Below are 26,263 nucleotides of genomic sequence, written 5' to 3'. Positions count from 1 at the left end.
GTCCATGAGCGGTTAAACCATGTGGAGACGCAGAAAGCCGGTCTGAGAGTGAGGACGGCGACGCAGGGTCTACAGGGGAGCTGTGCAGAGGAACAGGTGGGGGTTTCCATTTTAGCCTGAGAACGGGGGAGGACGAGCGAGAGCGGGTGCGAAGTGCTCAAGTGGGAGCCGCAGGTGGGGCGGGAGGAGGAACTCGCGCCCTGTACTCCAGGTCCAGGCTGGACAAAGGTCCTTCCCGCAGGGAGTTTATAGACTTTCCAGACTCAAAACCACAGGGATTCTGTTTAGGAAGAAAGTCTTTCCATCTGAGGAAAATATGTTCTAAGTGCTGGAGGGGACGAGCCTGGACTGGCGCTGGGGGAAGTGCGCAGAGGGGCGCCCTGCCTTGGCTGCTCTAGAACGGGGGGGGGGGGGGGGTCCCGAACATCCACCTGCACCCGCGAGCCGGCCCAGGCCCGTGCCCGAGCCCGCCACACCCCAGCTGGCTGGACCCGTCCGCCCGGCCCTGTGCGCGCAGGCTGCCCCCCGCCCTCCGCAGGGAGCTGCCCTTGCACGGGGACGCGGGAACCCGGCCAAGCCGGGGCTCAGGCCTGCCCGGGGCCCCTCCGGCTGTCGCCTGCTGGCGAGCCTCCGCCCAGGCCGAGGCCAGGCAGCGCGTTCGCGAGGATGCTCGGCCCTCTCCCAGCCCGCGGCCTCCGCCCCTCTCCCCTGCTGCTGCTGCCGCTGCTGCTCCTGCTGCCGCGAAAACCAGGAGAAGTGGAATGAGCACGGCGAGGCGCTGCGCGGCCGCGGCGGCACTGGGCATGCTCCGCGCCCAGGGCAGGTTTGGGCGGCGCGGCGGACGCTTCCTCACTAGCCGGGCGCCCGAGCCGGCCGCCGAGGCATAGGTGGAGGCTGAGGCTGCCGCGCGCCGCGGGAGGAGCCTCGCCCTCGGCGGCGGCGGCGGCGGCGGCGGCACAGGTGGCGCGGGCCGCGCGGGGGGCGCAGCACGGGAGCGCTCGGCGCCGGGCGCCGCGGCGGCCCCAGGCTCGCGCCCGCGGCGGCAGCCGGCCGAGCGGAGCGGCGGGCGCGGCGGCGGGCGCGGCGGCGGCGGCGGCGGCGGCGGCGGCGCCGGGAGCCCCGAGGAGCCTGGAGGAGCCCACAGCGCGCGGAGCCCGCGGAGCCGGGCAGGGGGCGCTGCGCTCGCCGCGCTCGGAGGGGCCGCCGGGCCGGGCGCCGCGCACTCGCGTCGGGAGCCGCCTCTCCCCCGCGGCGCTCGCCCCTGCTCCCCGCCAGCATCGCCCGTCCCGCGGCCGCGCTCAGACAACAAAAGCGGAAGATGCTGCAGTTGGGCAAGGTCAGGACCCTGCCTTGAAGCCGGGCGGCGGCGCGCTCGCCTTTTCCCGGACCGAGGAGCTGTCGCCGGCGGCGGGTGCATGTTCTCCAGGAGGCAGTCGGGCGCCGCGCCGTTCGGTGAGTCGCTCTCGCTGGGCTGCCGGGGCCGGCGCATCCTCCTCCTCGGCGCCCGCCGGGGGGGCTTGGTCCCGTGCTCCCGGCCGGCGGCTGCCGCGCGGTCCCGCCGGCCGGGGGAGGATCGCGATCGCGCCGGGTCCGCGCTCGGGAGGCGGCTCTGCCTGGCCCCGGGGCCGGGGTCGGTGCCGTCCCCGGAGCGGTTGGCGCGCGGCCCCGGCGTGCTCCCCTCCCGCCGCCCTGCTCCCCGGGGGAGGCGTATGTAGGGCAGCGCCGACAACACTGCTCCCCGCCACCTTCAAGAACATCCCCGTTGCCTTCATGACGTCCCTGGTGCACGGAGGAGACGGGGTGGGGGCGGGGAGGACTTCCCCCTAGTCTCTTGCCCTCATGTTCAATGTCATTACGAGGTTTGGCTAGAACAAAATGGAAATACTTAGTCATGTGCGTCCGTGGCCGTGTCCTCGGTCTCCTGCTGCTTGCAGACCCGGAGCCCCCTCGGTCTATATTTAGCGGCGTCAGAGGAAGCCCTTCCCGCGGGTGCGCAGGTTTCGGGGCTCCTGCGTGCTGACAATAGGCAGCGAGGCTCGGGAAGCGCCGCCCGAACGCGGGTCTGGAACGCTGTGGCTGTGTGGGGGCTCGCGGCGCGGTGTTCGGGTGATCGGTAATTAATGGCTGAAAGCAAAGCTGCTTTTCCTTTCCACCGACCTTCCTCTTATTCTGGTGTGTGATGTGTTTGCATCGATGGCTGCTCAGCTGGTTGGAGCCGCTACGTTCAGAATCAAGTCACTAGAGAGGTGATGCAGCTTCCCAGGTCGTGTGGTAGGAAGCAGTCTTAGGGATTTTGGGGGTGTGTGTGTGTGTGTGTATGAGTGTGTGTGTGTGTTTCCAACAAAGAACAGCTACTTCCAGAATGCCTAAAGTTGTGCTGAGATGTACACGGAGGGAAGTGAAGGGTGTGGAAACACAGAAAAAAGAGGAGCAGGTTGTGATTCCAAGCTGTTTTGTTCCCCTTGTGTGCTTGGGTTGATCTGATCTGATTTGCTTTGGCCCTGAAAGGTGTTGTTAACATGCATGCCTAATGTCATCAAGCAAAGAGAAAAGGGACAGGTTACAAGCATACTGTGGGGCCTGACATGCGTAGATTTTCACTTTTTGGAACTATATGACCAATATTTAAGGTGCTTGCAATTTTCTGCACCGACTTCGATGAAAATAGGGAGCTGGTCACACTACCCAGGAGTTGTCTCATTGTGCATCTTTCCATCAGCTCGGCTGCGTCCGGTGGTAGACCAGTTCCTCTCTTGCCAGTTAGTAATTCACCTCCAGGATTAAAAGGCTTTCAGGCTGCACCACTTCTAAAATCCCACGGAGGAGTGTTTGATAAGACTCAGGTTGAATTACAGGGATGAACCTGGGCATGACATGGGGAGCTCGGTCCCTGAGAAGTATGACATGTAGGGGCGGGCATCCTCCAGTGTGGACTGGATGCTTTAAACTGCCCTAAATTCTCTTTGCCACATGCAGAATCCATTTTCAATGTTTTGGGGAAAATGTTAAGTGGCGTCCTTACTGCCCTGTTGGTCACAGGATCTCAGGACTTGGATGAAGATGCTTGCGTTTGGAGTTAGATGGTGAGATTTGGGAGGCCTGTAATTACACAGCTGGCAAGTCTCAGTGTTGCATGAAGGCTAGCAAGCTCCATACGGCTTGAGTTAACTGAACAGTGTGATTGATTAGCTCTACCTATATTGTGTTAGTTTCAGCTTGTTCACATCTAGAAAACTTTCCAAGAGCACTTTGAACACACTGTTGTGCTTGCTGCCTTGTTTTAATATAAAATTTCTTTCAAAAAGAAGCAATAAATGGGGTAGACGTTCATTTTTCTTTATTCCTTTTGAGTCTACTGTTGAGTTTTAAACATGATACTTAAAGGACTAGTAGACACTGTTCTGTGCTTATGTGTGTATGCAGAGAGCAGCTGATGAGCATGAGCAGCACTATATGTGTTGTATATGTGAGTTTTATGTCATATTGTGGATTGAAAATGATAGTACCTGATTGAATGGCAATTGTAGTAAGTACATGAGGGTGTTGCCCTAATAAAATTGTCATAGTCTTGCAGAAAGGAGTTATTTAATTTGGTGAATGTTTGTGTAGTTGTACAACCTAATCATTATAGATGTCACTAATGTTTTCATTGTTTGTAATAAAAGTCATGCACTGTCAAATTACAATATTTCCATCAACTTCACATCCTCCACAGTAGAATACAAGCCAAGTCTTTCTCCCAGTGAAATGGTTCATCAGGGAGAAAATGAAATTCAAATGAAATTAGTTGGAAAATGCAATTTATAGTTTTGTTAAATAATTTCTAAGGATAATGTCACTTTCATAATGACCTTTACAGTTAAAAATGAAGTTACCATATTCTCAAATATAACATTACTTTTGACATATAATTATAAAGGTAGTGCTCTCCTGAACATAAGCTTTGTCATAAGTGTTATGTGAATGTAGGTGAAAAGTTAATTTGAGTGGGAACAGTTCATGATACTTGTTGCTGGCTTCAAGTTTATCTGATTATATGCCAGAGCAACAGCTTTTTGTATTAATGTAAAATATTAAATGTGTCATAGATAAATAGTTTCTATCCCATTGTCTGCCAATCTAGCCTACTGATTAATAAACTGCCTGGTTGGGTTTAATGAATCTAATTATGTTCAAAAACAGTACCTCAATTGAACACCAATAAAAAATAAATTTATTATTAAAAAAAACAGTACCTCTTAACACAGGAAAGTCACAGAAGTATTTTATCCTACTGTGCTTTTAGTCCATTAAAAATGTGAAGACTCGTAACAAAAATGTGTAGTTATGACACTTCCAGTTGTTTATCTTTTGATCACTGAGCTGTTAAGTATGATCTCAAGCTCCATATCTTGGATAACTGTTTTGTAGGAAATGTCTTAGCTATATTAGGATATTGAAGTTATATTCTGTATCAATTAGTTTTTGATAAATTACAAACAGTGCTTCCTAGAAGCTTTTCATCTTAGAAACATATTCACATGTATCCCTTGGTGAGGTTCCTGAAAGTTATCTGTAAAATGAATTACATCTATTGAAACTTATTATTCCATTAATTGTCATTTCCTGTCAGAAATATATTTCTAGAGAAAAAAGTTGGGTTCTGACCCACAATGAATATATATATATATATATGGTATATATGTGTGTGTGTGTGTGTGTGTGTTTGTATATCCATATCCTATCCTATATATTATATATAAAATACATATGTAAAATGAGATATGTTTATATCATAGCATGATACTATTTGGGATTCTGCTTTGTGTAGGTGCAGACAGAGATATGGAGAGAGTGCTGGCTTTGGGTGGATCCCAGCTCTGTCTCTTCTTTAGCTGTGACGTTGGCTATTTATGTGTTACTTAGACCTAAGTTTTTTGTTGGTTGGTTGGTTTTCAGCAGTAAAATGGGTACAAAAGGATATAATATCTGAGGAGATTTATTTCAGGATTAATTGAAAGTGTAAGTGGCTTGTAAAGTATAAACATTTGCGTAGATACAAGAGATCTGTATCTGCATGTTAAGATGGGTACTTATTTATTTATTTATTTATTTATTTATTTATATAAATTTATTTTTATTGGTGTTCAATTTGCCAACATATAGAATAACACCTGGTGCTCATCCCATCAAGTGTCCCCCTCAGTGTCCGTCACCCAGTCACCCCCCCAGAGTCCCCACCTCCCCTTCCACCACCCCTAGTTCGTTTCTCACAGTTAGGAGTCTCTCATGTTCTGCCTCCCTTTCTGATATTTCCCACTCATTTTTTCTCCTTTCCCCTTTATTCCCTTTCACTATTTTTTATATTCCCCAAATGAATGAGACCATATAATGTTTGTCCTTCTCTGATTGACTTATTTCCCTCAGCATAATACCCTCCAGTTCCACATCGAAGCAAATGGTGGGTATTTGTCGTTTCTAATGGCTGAGTAATATTCCATTGTATACATAAACCACACCTTCTTTATCCATTCATCTTTCGATGGACACTGAGGCTCCTTCCACAGTTTGGCTATTGTGGACATTGCTGCTATAAACATCGGGGTGCAGGTGTCCCAGCGTTTCATTGCAAGATGGATACTTATGCTTCATTTGTGTATTATTAAATATGTTATATAGGCCTCTCTCTAACAAAGGCTATTAAATGTATATATTCTCTCCCTACTCCTATTGTAATGTTACTTTATTGTGCAGATTTGCATATGAGGTATATTAAGTTTTCTAATCTACAACATACCAGTCCTTTACATATTAAAATATATATTAGTTAAGCTAAAAGAGAAGTAAATTATATCTCCCAGCACCATTATTTTTAAAAAAAGATACCAATCAAAGAGTCAGAAATTATAAAATTTTGATATTCTCTATTAGTGTTGTGTACTATTCATCTGGTTAATATCAAGTTTTCTACAAGATTCATACAAATAATATTATAGATAGTTGAAGAAACACGGCCTCCCTTTCTGTGAGGTCACATATTAAATCCGTCCTCTGTTTGGAACCACAGGGCATGAATCCCAGCATAATAGCAATGTAACAAAAAGGAAAGAAACCTTAAAAGGTTGAATTTATTCTTTAAAGAGAAGACCCACTCCCCCCATTAAAAATAAACTTTTTGAAGTGAAAGTGTGTGTACTGGTACCCTTTTGACAATAAATAGTAATTTTCACTTGTTTTCTTACTCTGGGTACCTTTAGTAAAGAGCTTAGCTCCTGTGGGTTTGATTATGCCCAGCTCCTACAAAGAAAAACCATGATCTTTAGCAGCATAATTTTTATAATAATAATGTTTAGATATATCTTAAAATTTGTTAATGGAATGTGACCTGTGTAACAAGAGACTAATTTATCTTAAGTCAAAAAAACATTTTGACAATAAATACGGTTATTTATATTCAAATTTATGTGTTGTTGTGGGAACTCTAATTGTAAGTTACCAGAGTAAAATACGTGTTATAATAAGACCTTCCTGTTTTTTGGCTCAATGTAAGCAGTGATCCAAGTATGTTTGGTTAAATATAAGTGTCAAAATTTCCACAAATTTTGTATCATACAGATATATTACTAAGTGAGATGCTTAATTTCTAGCATTAGATGATGAAGAATAGATATAATTTAATTCTGTCATCACAGGACCTTGGCCTTCCTCTCTTCCTGCAGGACAGAGCTGATCTGAGCCCTAGAGCCTAGCCTTGTCTCTCTGTAGGCAGAAAGATCTCTAGAGGAAGAAGCAAGGAACTAGCCAAGGTGCTTCCTTTATTTTTCAGAAACAGAGAAAGTGAAGGGTTGGAGGGAGGCCAGAATATCACATGAATTAAGTTCCCTTTACCTGGAAAAAATATCAGAAGTAGGCAAGAAGTGTGCCTCATTGACATGGTTTATAAAGAATTCTGGTTGTAGAATTCTTAATATAATAGCTTCCATAGTATTTTGCTTAGAAGTTGAGCTCTTTAAATATTTTATGGTATTTTGACACTGTATCAGAAATTATCAGGGGAGTGTCTAATGCCTTGGCTGATTTATAGAGAGTACGGTCCATGAAATTCAGCTGATTTATGTATTGCCAACTTTAAAATAACTCATTCTCGGTGTTTCCTCCCTACTCTCCATGTTAGACTTTGACTGCCAATAATTGGATGGCCTTGTAAGTGGTAGGAATTGGGTATAAAAGGGACAATGTCAAAATCTGACTTCCCAAACTATATATAAATAATGATCCATGCGAACTGTTATCTATAAGGTACTTTCTATCCCAGTGTAGATAATTTGAGTTTGGTTGGCATTTAATGTTTTAACTTTTAATAGGAGCAATAACAGACTCTGTCAAGAAAGAAGAAAAAAGTGAATTTCTAAGTTTTATTTGAATCCGAGCATGACTACTCAACCTTATAAAAGCTCACTTCTTAAAATAAATTTTATTCTTCTTTCTCAAATATTTTGTTTGGACTTTCAAACATTAGAGTAACCTAGCAGTCATTACTTTCAGTAATGCAATAATTTAATTTCCAAGAAGAGCAACTTTTTTGGCAGCAAACCAACTCTCCCAAATACAAAAAAGCCAAAATTCAGTGTCTTGTCTCTAACACTGCCCTCATTGGTGCTGATTCTGGTGTGGATTTTTTCTTTTGTTTTGAGTCACTGTATAAGGAGGTAGAGATTTCCAGAAAAGCAGAAAGGTGAAATGGGCATCATCTGAAAAGTCTCAGAGACAGTAGAAATCATGTCATGTTTACCCAGGTCATGGAAGGTGTCACAGGAAGCCTGGGGCTTGTAGTGTGTGGATCAGACTGTTTGGCTTGAGTTGGGTTCCAAAAGAGTAATAATGTTAAATCCACCATAAATGCGTAAATATATTATGACACCTCTATCCAAAGGAACATGATAACAGTTAGGAATTATCTCTTCCAAGAAACTGGGGAGTGTTTTTAACACTAAGGGTTAAGAAGAAAAGCAAGGCAGTGAATTATATTGAATATGATACCCAGCACACATACCCGTATATACACCTATACAAACACAACATAGCGCTTATGACAGGGTTTCAAGTGTTTTGCTCTTTGTATATTATCTGCCCACCAAATATATAATAGTTATGTATTACATCATTACACAGAAAAAAAAGAAAAGCATGCCTTTAAATTTGAGAAGAATATTATATTTTTGCTTTGGGATAAATTTCATTAATTAGTTGAATGCTTGACTGAAATCAACAACATGCATCCTTTATTGAGTGTCTATTACATGTATCCTCTTCAGTGCTACAGCTAGATTTTCTCCATTCTTAAATTCAAGAGATGTATTGAGTAGTTTTAGCAAGTTGGTGTCTCCTTGAGAATGTGCAGCATATTAATGAAATATTTTTCTCTTTTTTGAATATTGTTTTCTTCTTTTATTGTTTTCAAAAGTAATGCATGATCATAAAAAATTGAAAATGCAGGAGTGATGAAAGGAAGCTAAAGTTCATACATGATGTGAAGCCACAGAAATGACTGTTTTTAGTAGAAATGCTGATCCATATACATTTTTAAATTTAGAAGAGTCCTCATATTCTGTCTTGTTACTGTTTAACATGTAAAGCAGCCTTTTTCATATAATTTGTATTCATTTTTAGTGTCTGTTTTCCATACCTTTATGTAACATCATTTACTTAAATAACTTCCTATTTTGGGACATTGGTGGCATTTTCATTTTTTGGTAGTATATATGATACTGTGATTAAAGCTAAATAGTTTTCATCAGGCTATTTTCTGTAGATTACTTCATAGAACTGAGTGTTTTCAAGGCTGTTGATACATGTTGTCAATGTGTCCTGCAGAAAGGTTATATAATTTACATTTCCTTTGGCAAGAGAGAAGTGTGCCAGTTTTCCCATGATTTTAGCAACTGAGTATTATAATTAAAGACAAAACAAACAAACAAAAACAACCCCCCAAAACAACAAAACAAAAACCCAGGCGGCACATTCCAATTAGGGGGAAAATTGTGTTTTCCTGAGATTTAATTTTCTTTGCTGTGACTATGGCTGAGGTTAAATATTACATAAGTTTATGATGCATTTGTAATTCTACTGTAAATTATCTTTTTGTATCTTTTGCATATTTCTCAACTGGTTTATGCTCCATTTCATATTAATTTATATTATTTTTCTAAAGTAGTTATATTACGCTTTGCCGTATTTTATCAGTTTATTCCTCATTTTATTCTTACTTTTAAAGAATAATTCTAAAACGTAATAGTTAAATCTGTTCCCTTTTCCTCTTTAAGGGAGCATTCTCTTGGTCGCTGATTTTGTGGGTTTCAGTAGTAACTATGGCAATGGAGCAAATGGTGGAGGGAGTATTTAATAGTCGTATCCTGACTTGACTGAGTTCATATCTCAACTTTTCCTTTCTTTTTTTTTTAGCAAGTGGTTACGTTACTGTTGAGTGCCAATGTTGATAGAGGGGAGATAATCCCTGTGTTTTCAGGTTGTTTTGAAGGCAGATTAAGAGACTGTGGACCTTGGGGTGTCCAGGTAGCTCAGTCAGTTAAGCCTCCAACTCTTGGTTTCAGCTCAGATTGTGATCTCAGGATCGTGAGACTGAGCCCTGTGTCAGGCTCCATGCTTCATGCAGCGTCAGCTTGATATTCTTTCCCTCTCCCTCCACTTCCACCCCTTCCCCCACTTGCTTGGGTGTGCGCTTGCTCTCTCTCGCATAAATAAAACCTTAAAAAAAAAAAGAAACTGTGGACCTCATATACATAGCAGAGAACCTAGTATATTTGTGAACCTCCAACATCTTAGCAATCTCTACTGTTAAATAATAAAGATAACATATTTTTTCTCTAATTCTGGCCTTTGCTTTCTCCCCATGAAGCATAATTACACACCTGTACTGTCTCAGAACCTGTGTGCGACAGGTCAGGTGTTTGCCGCAGCTGGGGCTCACAGGTGGAAGCTCTGCATATGTGCCATAGTCATCCTCTGTGTGGCTGCTGAAGCAGTGTTTCAGGATGTTTGGGAAAAGCAAGTTAGGATGTCATTCTTAAGCAAATATATGATTTTCTTCCTCACAGATCTGATATAGATACATATATATATTTCTTTTTTCTAAAGATTTATTTTAAAGAGAGAGCAAGTGGGGGGGTGTGGTCAGAGGGAGAGGAGAGACAATTCTCAGGCAGACTCTGCGCTGAGCATGGAGCTCCATGGGGACTGGATCCCAGGACCCTGAGATCACGACCTGAGTCAAAGTCAAGTCAGATGGCTAACCGACTGAGCCCCCCAGCTGTCTCCATACATGTATTACTGTATCATATTCTGTGTGTACCCACTGGGTACATGTACCTTTCTCTCTGGTCACCTAGGACTATGTATCTCTCCACCCCCATTCCATACTGGTCATCTGTCTTTTTATCATTGATTCTCAAATCCTAGGACCAATAATTGGCACATAGTAAATACTCCATTAATCATGATGGGCTATGTGTAGTCTTGTTCTCATTGTCAAAAGTGGTTCATGAACTAGGATTGGTTTGGTTGCTTTTTGTGGATTTTGGGTACTGGGCACTTCTGAAGGGAATACTGAATTAGGGTTCTGGATTCTGGGATCCACATAATGAAATTGTTTGCTTTCTCCTGTGACCTTGCATGTGTCCCTATTTGGTCACTTGCTCATTAGGATCAACATTTACAGTGTTTTCATGATTGTGATATGATAATAAATGTAAAAATGCTTTGGGAAGCATTATCATGACAAGCAGTTCAGTATAAAATGTATTCCCTGAAATTTGTGATGTGCTTCAAAAGCAGGGTTTTGGTTTTCTTTTTTTGATGAGCTGGAGTCAAAAGATTTTCTTGTCTGTAAAACTAAATGTCTGACCTCCATTATTAATATGATTATGAAATGCTCATTCCCCTACTGGTTGTAAAGATACTGCTATATTCCATGCCATTGGGTATCACTTAGAGGATACCATCACTGGAAGTAATTCCTGTTATTTCTTTATATCACTTCAAAAATTGTTTCATATCAAATTGGCTCCCAAAAAAGTTCTATTTTTTTCTTTTTGCAAAGATATGTGCTGCTTAAAAGAGTAGTAAAAACGAAGCCCTATTGTTCCTCACGGATTGAAGTCTATAGAAATGTCCCCAGAATATTATTTTTTCTCATAGTGGGCTGCTGAGTCTGGCGCCTGGAAGGCTTTATCAGAACAGTTTTAGAAGTGTGAACTGTAGCTGGCTTCCATTTTTTGAACATATTTCCTTAAATACTTTGAAGAAGATTTCAGAGAATTCTTATCACTCTAACTGTAGGCTTCCAATAGGATGAAGTCGTGTGTAAAGTTATGAAAAAAACTTTAATTTGTCCCCTATTCTCAAAACTTTTGAAGGAAGTTCAGAAGGCAAGTTCATATCCTCTCAGTGGGTATGTTATTTAGTGAGTAGTGAAGTTTTAGGTACTCAAGTGGATAATGCTAATCATGGTTTTGCTTGTGCTTGTAGCACTTTCAGAGACAGCCCCCCCCTTTTTTTTTAATTTAGCTGGAAGATTGTGTGATGAATTATATAGTGATTCTGTGTTTCTCATTGCAACAGTTGAGCGGTTCCTGGGGTGCTGGTAGCTTGTACATGTGAATCCCCCAAAACAAAGAGAGTGTAAGAGGTTATGGGGCAAAGGGAAACTGACCTTTGGGGAAACTGACATCCCTCCTCCCTCCACCAATATGGATGGTAGAGACAGAAGACTGTGTTCTGGTGACCTCTGATAGAGGGCTGAGGGGCTTGTAACACCCGAGAAGAGTGGAAATTTTAAGAAGTGAGAGGGAACAGGAAGCTTAAACTAGTTTTGACAACACAATTTTTTGATGTGCTGGTCAATTTTTCATTGATCAGTCCATTCAGTCAACAAACTAGGCTGAGGATGAATTTTGAAGAAGCAATATAAAGAGTAGCAAATGACAGGATATTCCAGGCCCAGATCATCTGCCCCCCTCTGAGTGGTTGAGCCATTTTCTCTAGTTGAAGAGTAGCTGTATCTATCCTGTCCAAACTTGGATTTCAAGCTCAGGGTGCCATGCTACCTTACTTCAAGTCACTTATATGAAATCCTTCCTTTCCTTCCATGTGCCAACTCTGTTAAAATGCATTCTATGATTGCGACTAAGACTCAAGATCTTCCAGTACTAAACATAAATACTTTACAGTTACACAGTTAAATCATATGAGTTTATGTGGTTTCCTAGTGGCTTGTCAGAATATGCATTTTTTGAGATTTGTTTATTCTTGAGACACACAGAGAGAGGCAGAGACACAGGCAGAGGGAGAAGCAGGCTCCCTGCGGGGAGCCCAATGCAGGACTTGATCCCGGGACCCCGGGGTCATGCCCTGAGCTGAAGGCAGGCCCTCAACCACTGAGCCACCCAGGTGTCCCAGAATATGCATTTTCTGCCAGGATGGCGGGTGATAGAGCTGCAGGTGGGAGAGAGAAGGGTGACAGCCTGATGAAGTTCTGTCTTAAGTGAACAGGGTGTAGGAGGAGATACAAGCAAAGCTATTCCTTTGAGCTTTATAGCATCTTAGTCATTACAAACGCTTCCCCATATTTTATCTTTTGAAAGTGAGGATGAGAGTTTTGAAAACAATTGAACAGATTTTTGAACCAATAGTAGATGTCATTTTTGCTTGTTCTCTGAAGCTCCTTAGCTGATATTCATCTGAGTTTGAATATACATGTTGTTCCTTGTAGGTATTCATCATTTGAGCTAAATGAATGTGGCGGATACAGTATTTGTTGACTATAGAAATTTTAAAAATTATTTATTTATTTATCTTTTAGCTCTGACTCAAAGAAGATGCTTTTGAACTCAGAGTTATTTTCAGTTTCTCTCTCTGTCCTTTGTGCTTACACAGCTTGTGTTTTGTGCCCTTGTTTTTTCTCTTACTTTCTAGAAGGAATCGCTTTGTGGACTGGGAGGGATTATTCTGTTTCCTATTTGTTGTACCTTATTAGTTTTCAATATGCATGCCCGCGATTTACATTAAAAAGCTGCCCGTGTACCGTAGGAGTAATGTCACATTTTCTGCTTCTTAGTTTTCCTGTAGACAGAGCATTGTTACCTGTGTGTTTACCGCTCATGTATCTTTGAAGATGGATATCATTAGGCATTTGGGAAAAGGTAGAACTGCTTGTACACCCGTTATAAGGCAGGACGGTGCAGGCAGGTGGGTTGTCCTGCTGTATGCCTGTGGTGCCCAACACTTTGCAGTGATCCTGGCAGCACGTGGAAAAGTTTGCCATCATCGTGTGAAGAAGCTAAGCTGCACGTGCATATTAAGCTAAAAAATACAGATACAGTGTGAGGTTTCAGGTGTTGAGATATGCAGACGTACTGTAGTGTGATGTCGGAATTTGCAGAGCTGTTTGTGCTTCACCAGGGGAAGATGGTAGAACATTTTGAAAGCTGGTCTTGTAGGATGCTGTGAGGCACTGAGTAGGTAATTGGGTGCCGTGCTCAGTGGCACAAATATTCCTAAATCCAAATGTAAGAACACGCCATGATCCCCTCAGTCACGGAAATGAGGGAATGCCTGGTGGCTTGTGTGTTGTGCTGGTGGAAGTACTTCACTAAGTGAAAACACTGCATGGGAGTCTTAGCTCAGGCTTCCATAACAAAATACCAGGGACATTTATTTGTTTCTCACAGTTCTGGGGGCCGGGGTGTCCAAGATCAAGATGCCTGCTGATTCAGTTCCTGCGAGAGCTGTCTTCCTGGCTTGCAGATGACCGCGGTCTTTCTGTGTTTTCACATGGCATTTCCTTGTGCATGTATCTTTCTCTCTTCCTCTTCTTTTTTATTTTATTTTCAAATATTGTATTTATTTATTTGAGAGAGTGAGCACACGAGCAGAGGGGAGAGACAGAGAGAGAAGCAAAATCCCTGCTGAGCAGGGAGCCCAATGCAGGGGCTCTATCCAAGGACGCTGAGATCATGACCTCAGTCAAAGGCAGATGCTTAACTACCTGAGTAACCCAGTGTCCTCTCTCTTCCTCTTCTTATAAGATCTCTAATCCCCTCATGAGGACTTCATCTCATGACCTAATCTAACCCTAATTACCTCCAAAGCCCCCACTCCAAATACCATCATGTTAAAGGAAGTAGGGCTTCCACACATGCAACTTGTGGGGATCCAAACTTTACATCCATAACAGAGACCACAGGTTAAAACCAGCAAGGTCCCAATGCCCAGGAAGGCCCACTCTGGTGGCAGATTTGGGGTGTTTGGTATTGTAGTGGTCCTTAAGGGAATGGGAATCACTGATTATAATCTGGGTCATTATTTAAGGTATTTTAAATTACTTTTTAGTTTACTTTAAATGATTTGCTTTGATTTATAAAAGAGAATGTGACACACAAAGCAATATGATAGAATACCTAGGTACAGATTTCCATATTTATTAACATCTGGTATTCCAAAATTCTTTTTTATAATAGTTAAAAAAAATTACATGGATGCTCCTCATCTTGATTGAACCTTTCACTTCTTATAACCCTCACTCTTAAAAATACTGATCCCAGCCCCCATCACCTCTCACCAAGATTTCTGTAGCAGGCTCCTAGCCAGCCAGCCTGCCTTTCCTGAGCTTCTTTGAAGTTTATCTCCACAGCAGCCAGAGAGCTCTCTCTGTATCCACTCATATCTTTCCTTTATTTAGGACCCTGACAATGACACAAAGAAATAAATTCAACTCCTCCCTGTCTTATCTCACCTGCACCCTCTCCCACCGATTTATTAGGTGGCAGCCACTTTGGCCATCTTGTCTCTTGTACACATCTCCCTAAAGTTGATCCTCTCTTGGTTTTTCACCTAATAATTACTCCCTGTTCTATTTTCCTTACAACATGTGAAAGAACTGGAAATCATCTAATTTATTTATTGGTTTGCAAGCTTATTTTCCTGTCTTCCCCCAATAGAATGCAACCCCTTTGAAGGCTGGTCATTAAAAAGACTTTAAAATACCTGTTCTGATGTAGAAAAAGTAGGAATGCACAAGGATGAATGCCTACCTGGCTTCAAGTAAATATCTTATATAGGATAATTTTTAAATGTACTAACCATTGAATCATATCACAGATATATGTTGAAATGGGAAGATAGAAGACAGATCATCTATCACTGAATGAATGTCAGAGACCAATATGATGATTAGTTAGGAAGAGCTGATGCGTTGCCACATGCAGATCTAATATAATGCTTTTACCTACCAGGTCAGCTCTCTTGTATTTCCTGGCATTCTCAAGTATTGCAGGCTGTTTTTCAAGGGGAGATTATCTTATAGTAAATAGAATATAAATATGCCAGGAATTTTGTGGCAGGAGGACATTAAACTTACTTTTAGAACAAAAAATTAGAACTGTACAAAGTTTACTTTTTCATGGAACTATATTCATCATCTTAAAGAAAGCAGGGAATATGAAACACTGGTAGATATTGATTTAGAGAACTTTCAGGATATTCATTTGTCAAGACATTATCTTAAGAGAAAGTATTGATGAATGTTGGCAAATATAGGAAATATGATCATATGTGATTTTCAGAAGTAGGTTTGTTTTGTCAAAGTGAATTTATATTATGTTCTCCATTATATTTAAATTAAAGATACCATCTATGTTTTGGAATATTGTCAACTGAAAGGAAAATAAATTATTTTAAATTAGAGCAGTATTATCTAGATGTTACTCTTGGCATAAGTCCTTGAATGATATATGTTGGAAATTTTGTGACTTGTTTATAAAGAATGCATGTTAATGTGTCAGGGATATGAATTTTTTTTAAACTGCTACATATTAAAATATCAGAAGCCAATTTATGTGACTTCTAGGTGATATTTTCATAATGGCATATTTACTTTCATTTCATCTCATACAGGAAATATCTATAACTTGGAATTAATATTAACAGAAAAATAAGTTTTTGCTTATAAACTTTTACATCTCACATTTGGATTCTGCTATCACAAAATCCCCTTTCTATTTAAATTAGCTGTGCCTTTAGTCAAATGACATCTTTGAAAAATATAAAGCCTCCGTGTAGAAAATTAGCTTAAAGCTATTAAACTAGGAGAGCCTGGGAGGCTCAGTTGGTTGGGTGTCTGCCTTCAGCTCAGGTCATGATCTCGGGTTCTCGGGGTTCCAGCCCTGTATCTGGATCCCTGCTGAGCAGGGAGTCTGCTTCTCCCTCTGCCTCTGCCCCTCCCCTACTTGTGTTCTCTCTCTCTCTTTCTCTCTCAAATAAATAAATAAAATCTTTAAAAAAGTTATTTAGTGTTACTAGATTGAGGAGGTTTCCTTTTAACTATCAGGAGTATTTTGAGGGTTTTTTTTTTTTTTTTTGATGTTTAACTTGTTGCCACACTTAAGCAAAAATGTGGATTAAAATGTTTCTCTCCTATTGTATTGGCTACATATATGTGCACCTTTAGCTTTTGAATCTGTCTGTAAATCATGTCTGACAGTAAGTGACACAGTTTAGTTTTGGAGAGCAGTTTGGGAGTTTGTAACGGAATAGGTGTCATCTGCCTTCTTGCCCAGATGCTGGTGTCCTCAGGAGCTGAGTGGAAGCGGCATTCTGGTTCCTTCTCACTGTTTAACTGTTGACATTCAGCATGCTAACAATTTCAGCTTTTGGTTTTGAGTCTTATTCAAGGAGAGAAATGGTACCTTCACCTAATTGTTTACCAAGGGCAGTACATGCCTTGGGAAGGTTTTTATTTATGAGTCATTCTGGGAAATCCAGGCCTCCATTGCTGTATCCTTGAGAGTGTTAGGTAGAACCATGTGAAATTGCTGACATGCAACTTCCTTTAACTTACAAAAATGTCAGTTTAAATCTAATCGTTAATCTCATTAATCGAGCTAATTAGTAATCACAAAATAACATTTTGTGATTTTTTCCAATGCAGTTCACCATTTAGTAATTTAATAACAAATGCGAGATTCAAATTCTCTTGTGCTTTCAAGTACAAAGGGAGATGTGCCAACTCTTGGGTCATGGGGGAAAACACTGATTGGATTAAGGTTGGCCAAGCTGGAAAGAATTAACTTAAATCCCTGAGAAACCTAGAGACCTGTCAGCTGGTGTGTTTGGCCCTGGGGAGTGGGGTGCAGGCTGTCACTTTCTGCCATAGACAGTTACTGTTATCTTCATCAATGATTCTATCTCCTTTGTTTTTTGTTGTTGCTGTTTTTTGTTGTTGTTTTGTTTTGTTTACCCTAGCTCTAAGCTTGTAATTTTGGTTTTTAAGCTATATAGGATTTATTTATTTATTATTTATTTATTTAAAGGACAATGTAAATTAATGTTCTAATGTTTTCATGAGACTCTTTTCTAAGTTTTAATTGATTTTTTGTTCTTGCACTTTAAAATGTCATATGATCATTCTAAATGATGTTAGAATTCATATAAAAATGCCATTGATTTATATAATTGAAACTCCTGAGTCTTGTCCAAATGTTTACTTCAAACTGGATAGGCTGGTAATACTAAATTGAGGGCATTAAAATATAATTTAGTTTCCAAGAATGTAAGTAAGCAATTTATAAAAAATTGTCAATTAAAAAAATCCATCTTATATGATAGGTTGAAAATGGCACTTGACTTTTGTGACTTCTTCCCTAAAACCTATAGTCGCAGTCTAATCCTAGGAAAAATATCAGGGAAATCCCAAGTGAGGGACATTGTACAAAATATCTAGTTCAGTATTCCTTAGAACTTTCAAGGTCGTCAAAAACAGGAAAAATCTGAGATCTAGTCGGAGCCAAGAGGAGCCCAAGGAGACATTAAGACTACATTTGGTATGATGTCTTAGATAGGATCTTGGAATAGTAAAAGGACATTAGGGAAAAATTAGGTAAATCTGAATAAAGTATGGGCTTTAGTTAATGATAATATATCAGTACTGGTTCATTAGTTGTAACAAATATACTAATGTAAGATGTTCATAAAAGGGGAAACCAGGTATGGGATATATGGTAATTCTCTCTACCATCTTTGCAATCTTTCTGTAAACCTAAAATGATCCTAAAACATAATGGTTGCTTTTCAAATCTTATTTTTAACACTGTAAGTTTTTAAAATGCCTGCTCAAAGATTCCAGTAAGGAATTCAGTAAAGGAAACGATGTTTTTATTTGATTTTAATAGGCTTGGATGATGTCCTAATATTTTGAAATTGTTCTTCAAATTGACTTATTAATTATTCACTAGCAAATCAGCATAAAATATTTTTTATCATCTATGTTGTGGATTTATGGTAAGGTGAGGGAAGGGAGGGAATTTCTCAAAATTACATAAACAATAAAAAAGAAAACTAATGACTTATAAGATACAGATAATGCAAAATTGGCAAAACTCGCTTAACCTATTTTGTTTAGTTTATGTCTTTTATAGAAGCAAAGGGCATTGTTATCATTTGTTTAGAAAATAATTTAACAAATGAAGATATTTTAACAAGTATTTTAGTATGGAATGTTTGCTTCTTTCCTTTACAAAACCAGAAACAAATGTAATTAGTATTCATTTTGTGAATTGTCTTACTGATAACTTTAATGCCTTGTCCCTGGCCCTCTTATACAACCTATATAATACCCGGGAAATACCTATGAATCCAGAGTTAGAGTTGCCAGATTAGCAAGTAAAAATACAGGATGCCTAGTAAAATATGAGCTGCAGATAATCAATAGTTTTACTTTTTTTTTTTTTTTTTTTTTTAGTATAAGCATCTCCTAAATATTGCATGGTACACACTTATACTAAAAAAAAAAATAGTTTTTTCTACAATTCAGATTCTACTAGACCTCCACATGCAGAATCTGCTAGGTATGATAAAATTTGCAATTCTCTTTAATAATATTAACAGTAAGAATTCTAATAGTTGAGCCTTTAGTATATGTTTCAGACTCTAACCCTTTCCTTGTGATAGAAGACCTTCTTTTGGGTTTACTAATTCTTCAATGTCACTGTCTTTTTTTTTTTTTTTTTTTTGAGAGAGAGCAAGAGAGAGAGAGAGCTTGTACCCACAAGTTGAGTGGAGGGGCATAGGGAGAGGGAGAGAGAGAGAACCCTAAGCAGGCTCCATGCTCAGCGTAGAGCCTGACATGGGACTGGATCTCCAGATCTTCAATCATGACCTGAGCTGAACTCAAGAGTTGGATGCTTAACTGACTGAGCCACCCAGGCATCCCTCTGTGTTACTATCTTAAATCCACTTTCTAGTGCTAAGACTTTTAGTTTTAACCTCAACCCAAAGTGAATTCTTACAGAATTTTTGCTTTTCATTTACTATGGAATGTTTCATATTTTGCTTTTTATGGTAATCACCAGCTATGGTCTTGTCACATCATAATCTTGAAGAGAGACTCTCTCGTAATCCTCTGCACACCTCATACAAATGAGCATAATGTGTTGAAATTTTTACGATTGAATAAGAAGTTTGTGTATTCGTTGGGGTAAATTCAGTTATGCTGCTTAAACAAACAGCACCCCCATTTCAGCAGCTTAAAAAGAGTGAGAGTTGGCACATCTTTAGCATGGGGTTGGCAAAAGGTGGGAACAGAGGCTCGGGCAATTCTAGGCGTTTGGGGAGCCAGGCCAATGGACCTGGCACCGTAGTGAATTCCTCATGGTCATTGAGGTGGGGAAAAAAGAGTGAAAATGAGTCATGTGTCACTCAGTCCTGCATCATCAGGCACGGTGAGTTACGTGGACATGCTCAACTTTAAATGCTGAAGGAAGCCAGTCTTACCACATGTCTTGGGGTCAGGGAGAGCCAAGATACTGGTGAGCAGCCTTAAATACAGAATAGAAAAAGAATATTGGTGGAGTCTTTGAAGGAGAGTTGGACAGCTTAGAAATATTTTAACTCTAGGAGGTATTTGTGAGCCTATAGCTTTTATTAGTAAAACAAAATTTTCTTTGGAATTCTTGTAAATAAAACAGAAATTGAGGAATTTGAATAAAAGTAAGAAAAATTAAATGTCAAAGCCTCATGAAGGGCCCAGAACAGGGCATGAGTCATGATCCATGATCGGGAGTCAATATTTTTTTTTTTTTTTTTGAGTTTTTAAGTTTTTTTTATTTTTTTTTTTATTTTATTTTTTTTTAATTAACTTTTATTGGTGTTTAATTTACCAACATACAGAAAAACACCCAGTGCTCATCCCGTCAAGTGTCCACCTCAGTGCCCGTCACCCATTCCCCTCCAACACCCGCCCTCCTCCCCTTCCACCACCCCTAGTTCGTTTCCCCGAGTTAGGAGTCTTTATGTTCTGTCTCCCTTCCTGATATTTCCCAACATTTCTTTTCCCTTCCTTTATATTCCCTTTCACTATTATTCATATTCCCCAAATGAATGAGAACATACACTGTTTGTCAATATTATGATAATGTGCTCCAGTGAAATGGTAGCACACTCCAGAGTGGCCTTGCTGTTTTTCAAGATTTCCATGAAAATGAACTTTTCTGGAAATGCTATTTCTAGGTGTTAAGAGAAGGCAGATCAAACTTTTCCTGTATATACGGACATGCACATGCGTGTATGTGTGCACATATGTACCTATATGTGTATGTATGCATATATAGTTTTTTAAAAATAAACTCACAGACCTGATTTTTACGTTTCATTTTGGTGGGAACGTCCGAGACACTTGGCAGTTCTAATGCCTCTCATTCTCATCTCAGGTTTTCTGCTTTGCACCCGCCCTGTCGTCTCCGGGCCCTCTTGTCCTGGCTGGCGCGTCTGTGTGTCCCGGGGACCCCAGGGACCCAGGAGCGGGCGGCGCTGCTTCCCTGTGGTGCCCCCTCTGCGCGCCCCGTCGCGGTGGAACCCACAGGCTGCAGGCGCCGGTGACTGGGGGGCGGCTGGGGGGGTGCAGGGCGCGGCTGCGGGGGGGGGATGCTGGGGGGATGCTGCGGGACTGCTGTGGGGGGGCTGCTGCGGGGGTGCGGGGCTGCTGCGGGGGTGCGGGGCGGGTGTGGGCTGCTGCGGGGGGATGGGGCTGCTGCGGGGGGGCATGCGGGGCTGCTGCGGGGGGGGGCGTGCGGGGCTGCTGCGCGGGGGGCGTGCGGGGCTGTTGGGGGGGGCGTGCGGGGCTGCTGCGGGCAGGCGGCTGTGGGAGGGCTGCTGCGGGGGGGATGCGGAGCTGCTGCTTGGGGGGCGAGGGGTGTGGGGCTGTCGCGGGCAGGCGGCTGTGGGGGTTGCGGGCTGCTGCGGGGGCGGGGCGGCTGCGGGGGTTGCGGGGTTGCTGCAGGGGGAGGGGATGTGGGGCTGCTGTGGTGGGGCTCGGGGCTGCTGGGGGGGCCGCTGGGGGTGCAGGGCAGCAGGAGCTGGCAGAGACAATCAAAGAGCGAGGCGGCCTTGAGCTCTGGAAAAAGCTTCCAGTGCAGTTGCGGAGACAGGCCCGACAAGTCATTAATTTGAGCAGCCAGGCTCGTGGCGAAGCGCCCAGGCCCGTCTGTGCTCCCACCTCGTGGAAGGGCGCTGCCACGGCCCCCGCTGCCCTGTGCTGGGGCCCAGGGAAACTGGAGGGGGACTGAGGAGGGCTCCAGGGCAGGGCAGCAGCTCCCGCGGAGCACCCCGTGGTTCGGGAGGATGTGGCCCCCGACCCTCCTGGGCAGCGCTGGCCAGGCTGCGGCTCAGGGCCCTGGGTCCGTGTGGCCCCGTCTGCAGGTGTCTACGCGGCGGCGCGCCGGGGTGGGGTTCCGGGCCCACAGTACTGCGGGAGCTGCGGGCGGTAGAACAGAGCCCACGTTGGCTGCTCCTGTCTTCTCTGAGCATCGCTCTGCCCTGAAGATGGGAGGTAAACGGAAGCACTAATACCGTCTGCGTCTTGGGTGGCAGTGAATCCTGCCTTCCTTGGACCTGACCTTTTCTCAGGGAGCTCATCCCAGAGACAAATGGGCGACCTTTTACAAGAAACACACGTAGTGGTGAGGAGACAGAACACAGAAGCCAGAGAGGGAATTCTTGATGGAAGAGAACTGAGGGAAATATGTAATATTTATGATTTTTATAACGCTCTTACACCATATTTATTAATATACACTGATGTAGTTTTTCAAGTATAAAGTGCAAAACAATTCAGAAAAAATATAATTGCATTTTCAAGTGTCTCTTATTACTTCCAAAATTTGTTCCTTTGTGTGTGCCTCTGTGTGTGTATAAAATCGTTAAGCTATTCTGTAAGGCACTCTTAAAAGAAGAAAGCTTGGATAGAAGTTAATTTTCTTTTCTTATATGCAAGATTCATTTATTTGATTCCACCATTCAGAAAGACTCAAGTTTACATGCTGCTCTTTGGTGCTTACATATTTTTAGTTATTAGGTGGATTTATATGTAGTTTTACTCGAATTTGATGTTTGTAATTTGTAATTGTATATTTTTTCTTGCCTTTTGTCATAGCATTTTCCCCCCAAATGCATTAGTCTTTCTCATTTGATTCTCTTGTCTTTGTCTTAAAGATCAGTGATACTCTTAAGAGAATATAATGATAATAATAATGATGAAGATCATTATTATTGAAAGTGAGAGTTTTTTCCCAAACCTTTTATTTTCCAGCTATGGATTGAGAAGTAATGCGAAATAAAAGCTTCTCAATAATAGATACTTTAAATATTGGAGATTAGCTACAAACGTATTCAAATATTGGTGATACAGTTTAAAAGCTATTTCTTCCTCTTTTGAAATCTGCTTCTTATACAAATTAAATATGGTTTATTTCTTATATGCATGATTTATAATGATAATTCAACATTACTTTCAAATGTTAACATTGAGACATCATAATAAATTGCAGAAAATGTAACTGGATGCCAATTAAAACAGCAAATAGCGAAATTCAAAGTGTGTAGCTAGTGTAGTACATGCATTTAATGCATTTATTAGAAAAGAAGAGTAATTGATAATTAATGAACTAAGTGTTCGTCTTAAAGGCAACAGAGTAAAATGAAAGAAAGCAGATAAAAGCCAGCTATTGTAGAAGTTTGTACTACAGTCATTCCTAAGTATGCTTTAATGTTAAGAATTTGTTTTATCAGTTACGCACCACTTCTGTATTTATAGCAGAGGGGATTTAATATAGGAGAATAGTTACAAATTTGAAAGAAAAGCTAAGAGTCAAGCAAGGAGGCAGAGAAGTAACTCAGAGATTAGCTTCAAGGAGATGACTTCCATTAGCCCAGATCAGTGGTTCTCAACCAGGGCCTGTGTGGTCCCTCTCTCCCCTACCAGAAGACAAGTAGCAGTCTTTGGAGACTGGGTGGGAGGTGCTAGTGGAATCTAGTATAGAGAGGCCAGGGACGCTGCTAAACATTCTCTGATGCACAAGCCAGCCTACATAACAAAGAACAATCTATCTGGTCCCAAAAAGTCAGTAGTACTCAGATGGAGAACCAGTGGTATTGAGAGTGAGGAGAAGGCAGTACCACCGGAATCCAAGGCCTGGATTTCCCAGGGGGAGAGGATGATCCAGCAGGATGTAGAGCCATGTGGGTGGGGAGAGGGGGAAACGCAGTCACTTTCAGAAAGGCTACTGGAGGCCAAGAGGAAGGAAGAGTGATATTCTGTATCTTCCCTCCTTCCTTCCATCCAGCCTCTTGGCAGGGACTCCCTGTTGTGAAACTTAGCTGGAAGCCTTCTGTTACAGGTGTACAGAACACGGGCTGCAGGGCAGCCCGGTGATGCTGAATGGAATCAGGAAGGTAGAGGGGTAATTCTGAGGGGAGGCACCAGCCAGGAATTATTGTAATCCCCAATATCAACAGATGGAGAAGAGGTTTGGGATTATTTTAATCAATCTTAAAGAAGTACCACATTCCAAAACCAGGTTGCAATTAATAATTTGTAGTACGCTAAGAATTTGTGAATATTCTTAATCTAACTAATACTGAAATCCTAGATTGATGCTATCATTTTAATCACAAAAACCAAAAGAATATTTGCTCTCACCATTTCTTAGACCTCAGATATCACAATAAGACAAGAAAAGACAAAAGCATGGGAAAAGAAGAGGAAACATTTAAAAGTTATTTGCAGATAATACAAATGTTTACATACAAAATCCAAAGGAATCTGAGAATTAACTATCAAAACTATGAAGAGATTTCAGCAAGGTTTCTGGGTAAAATATCAGCATGTTAAATATAGCTTATTTCTTTCATGCTTGATATCTATATTGATGATTCAGATTACCTTTAAAAGCTAACATTGAGACATCATAATAAACCTTAGAAAATGTTTGTACCTCGGTGCCAATTAAAATGGCAGAAGTGCACGGTAAACCAGTGGAGCTTTGAACACTTGTTCAATCCATAGCATTATTAAATGCTCATTGAATGTATGGTGTGTTTTTAAGCTAACCTTTTAACCAAATCAGGCTTTTGGACTATTTCTCTTGGTTTTACTTTCTATGCAAAGTTATCTTTCTATTTTGTTTAAGTATTTATATGCATTTTAATATATATATGTGTGTATGTATGTACATACACATGCACACATGGTTTGTTGAAGGAGTATGATTATATTGATTTTAGCTCTATGACTAAATGTTAATCTTTTAAATGGAATTCTTCCCTATGAAATGCATTTATAATCCATGTTACCTTGTTGAAAGATTATGTATGCAATCTATAATTTCATAAATCCATATAATTATACATGTGACATAGTCTTCCTATTCTTTCAGGGGAATGGAAATAGTAAACTCTTGTCTATCTTGTTTTCTATTTCTTTATATGTGAATAGTACCTGGTTAAATATTTTATATAATGTTATTCATGATATGGCTGTTATTAAAAATGGAGAGTTTATATACTTTAAGATTTGGTCTGTTTGGGGATCCCTGGGTGGCTCAGTGGTTTGGCGCCTGCCTTTGGCCCAGGACGATCCTGGAGCCCCAGACGGAGTCCCGCGTCCGGAGTCCCGCGTCGGGCTCCCAGCATGGAGCCTGCTTCTCCCTCTGCCTGTGTCTCTGCCGCTCTCTCTCTCTCTCTCTCTCTCTGTCTGTCTATCATGAATAAATAAATAAATAAAATATTTTTTAAAAATTTGGTCTGTTTAATTTTTGATCAAGTATGCCCCTTTAAGACTGTTGTGGAAGCAAAAACATACCTGATGGAGAGCCAGCATTTGGCTTTGATGATCTTGATTGCTTTCTTGCTAATGTTCATGGATCGGAAACTATGTGCTAGTGATCCTAGTAAAACCCAGAGTCTATTCAGTTCACTAATCCGAAGTGCTGAGGTGCTTTTGCAGCAGTTTTTCTTTGCAAAGCTTTGAGGATTTTTGATTGAGTTATGTATTCCTAGAGTAACAGACAAAAGAAGCAGTGCCCTTGCACAAATTCAATAGTGAATTAGGGGGTTAGGAAGTGAAAATTGAGGCTTCAGGGGAAAGGAGATATTTGTGAAGACTGAGAACTGGATACAACAATAGGCTAATAGCTAGTGTCTATCGAATGTTTGAAACTCAGTAGAACATAATTTTCTATGAGAATGATTTAACAGTGTAGAAACTTGTTCCTTAATGGGTAAGGACTTAGCGGCTCTATAGGAAAATTATTTCCAAGTTATTGAAATGAAAGATAAAGTCATGGGTAGTGTAAGAGGTTAACAGTATTTTGTTTTCCACTTATGCAAACCTCTTTGGGATTGGATAATTTATAATTTTTTCAAATTTGTTTGAAAGTGTCTACTTAAAACATCAATGCATATGTATTTTTTCATGTCTAACTTAAAAGGTATTTGGGTTATACTTTCCTTTGAAAATTAATGATGGGGTTTACCTTGGTTTAGTACAGGTTATCTGGGTGAGGAGTTGTGATGCTAATTTCCTAAAGTAATTGTTGCTACCTTTCACTGACTCAATGACATTTGATATTAATGCCATGTTTCTGTGTGTTGCTGAGGTTATGATAAGTTTATCACAAAGTGGTCATAACAATGAGAGAATTTTAACATTAAAGGTTGTTGTGTTAACTTAGAAATAGGATAAGGCTTCAGTGTATGGTTAATGAATTCCAAAGTTTGTTTCCTTTCCTATCCACTTAAAGCAAGTCTATATCAGTGCTCAACATTGTATTCACCACTGACTAGTAGAGCTTGAAAATCTATGCCAGTCATGATATGACTGTCATGAAAATGGATAATTTATACCTTTGTACACAAAGTGACAGGTTAACCAAACTTGTGC

General features: G+C 41.3%; 1 protein-coding gene across 3 annotated transcripts in view; it reads left to right on the top strand.

Moving 5' to 3' along the window:
• The first annotated feature begins 1,105 nt into the window (after positions 1-1,105).
• The window catches only part of CTNND2 (catenin delta 2), a 901,977-nt gene continuing 876,819 nt past the window's right edge, over positions 1,106-26,263 (top strand). For all 3 annotated transcript variants that reach the window (XM_041732004.1, XM_041732005.1, XM_041732002.1), the window contains exon 1: positions 1,106-1,452. In XM_041732004.1, coding sequence (XP_041587938.1) covers positions 1,416-1,452 — 37 coding nt within the window. In that variant the 5' untranslated portion in view covers positions 1,106-1,415. The remainder of the gene's footprint in view (positions 1,453-26,263) is intronic.

The sequence above is a fragment of the Vulpes lagopus genome, chromosome 17 (assembly GCF_018345385.1).
Source record: "Vulpes lagopus strain Blue_001 chromosome 17, ASM1834538v1, whole genome shotgun sequence".
Taxonomy (NCBI): Eukaryota; Metazoa; Chordata; class Mammalia; order Carnivora; family Canidae; genus Vulpes; species Vulpes lagopus.
This window is presented reverse-complemented; position numbering and strand designations above follow the sequence as displayed.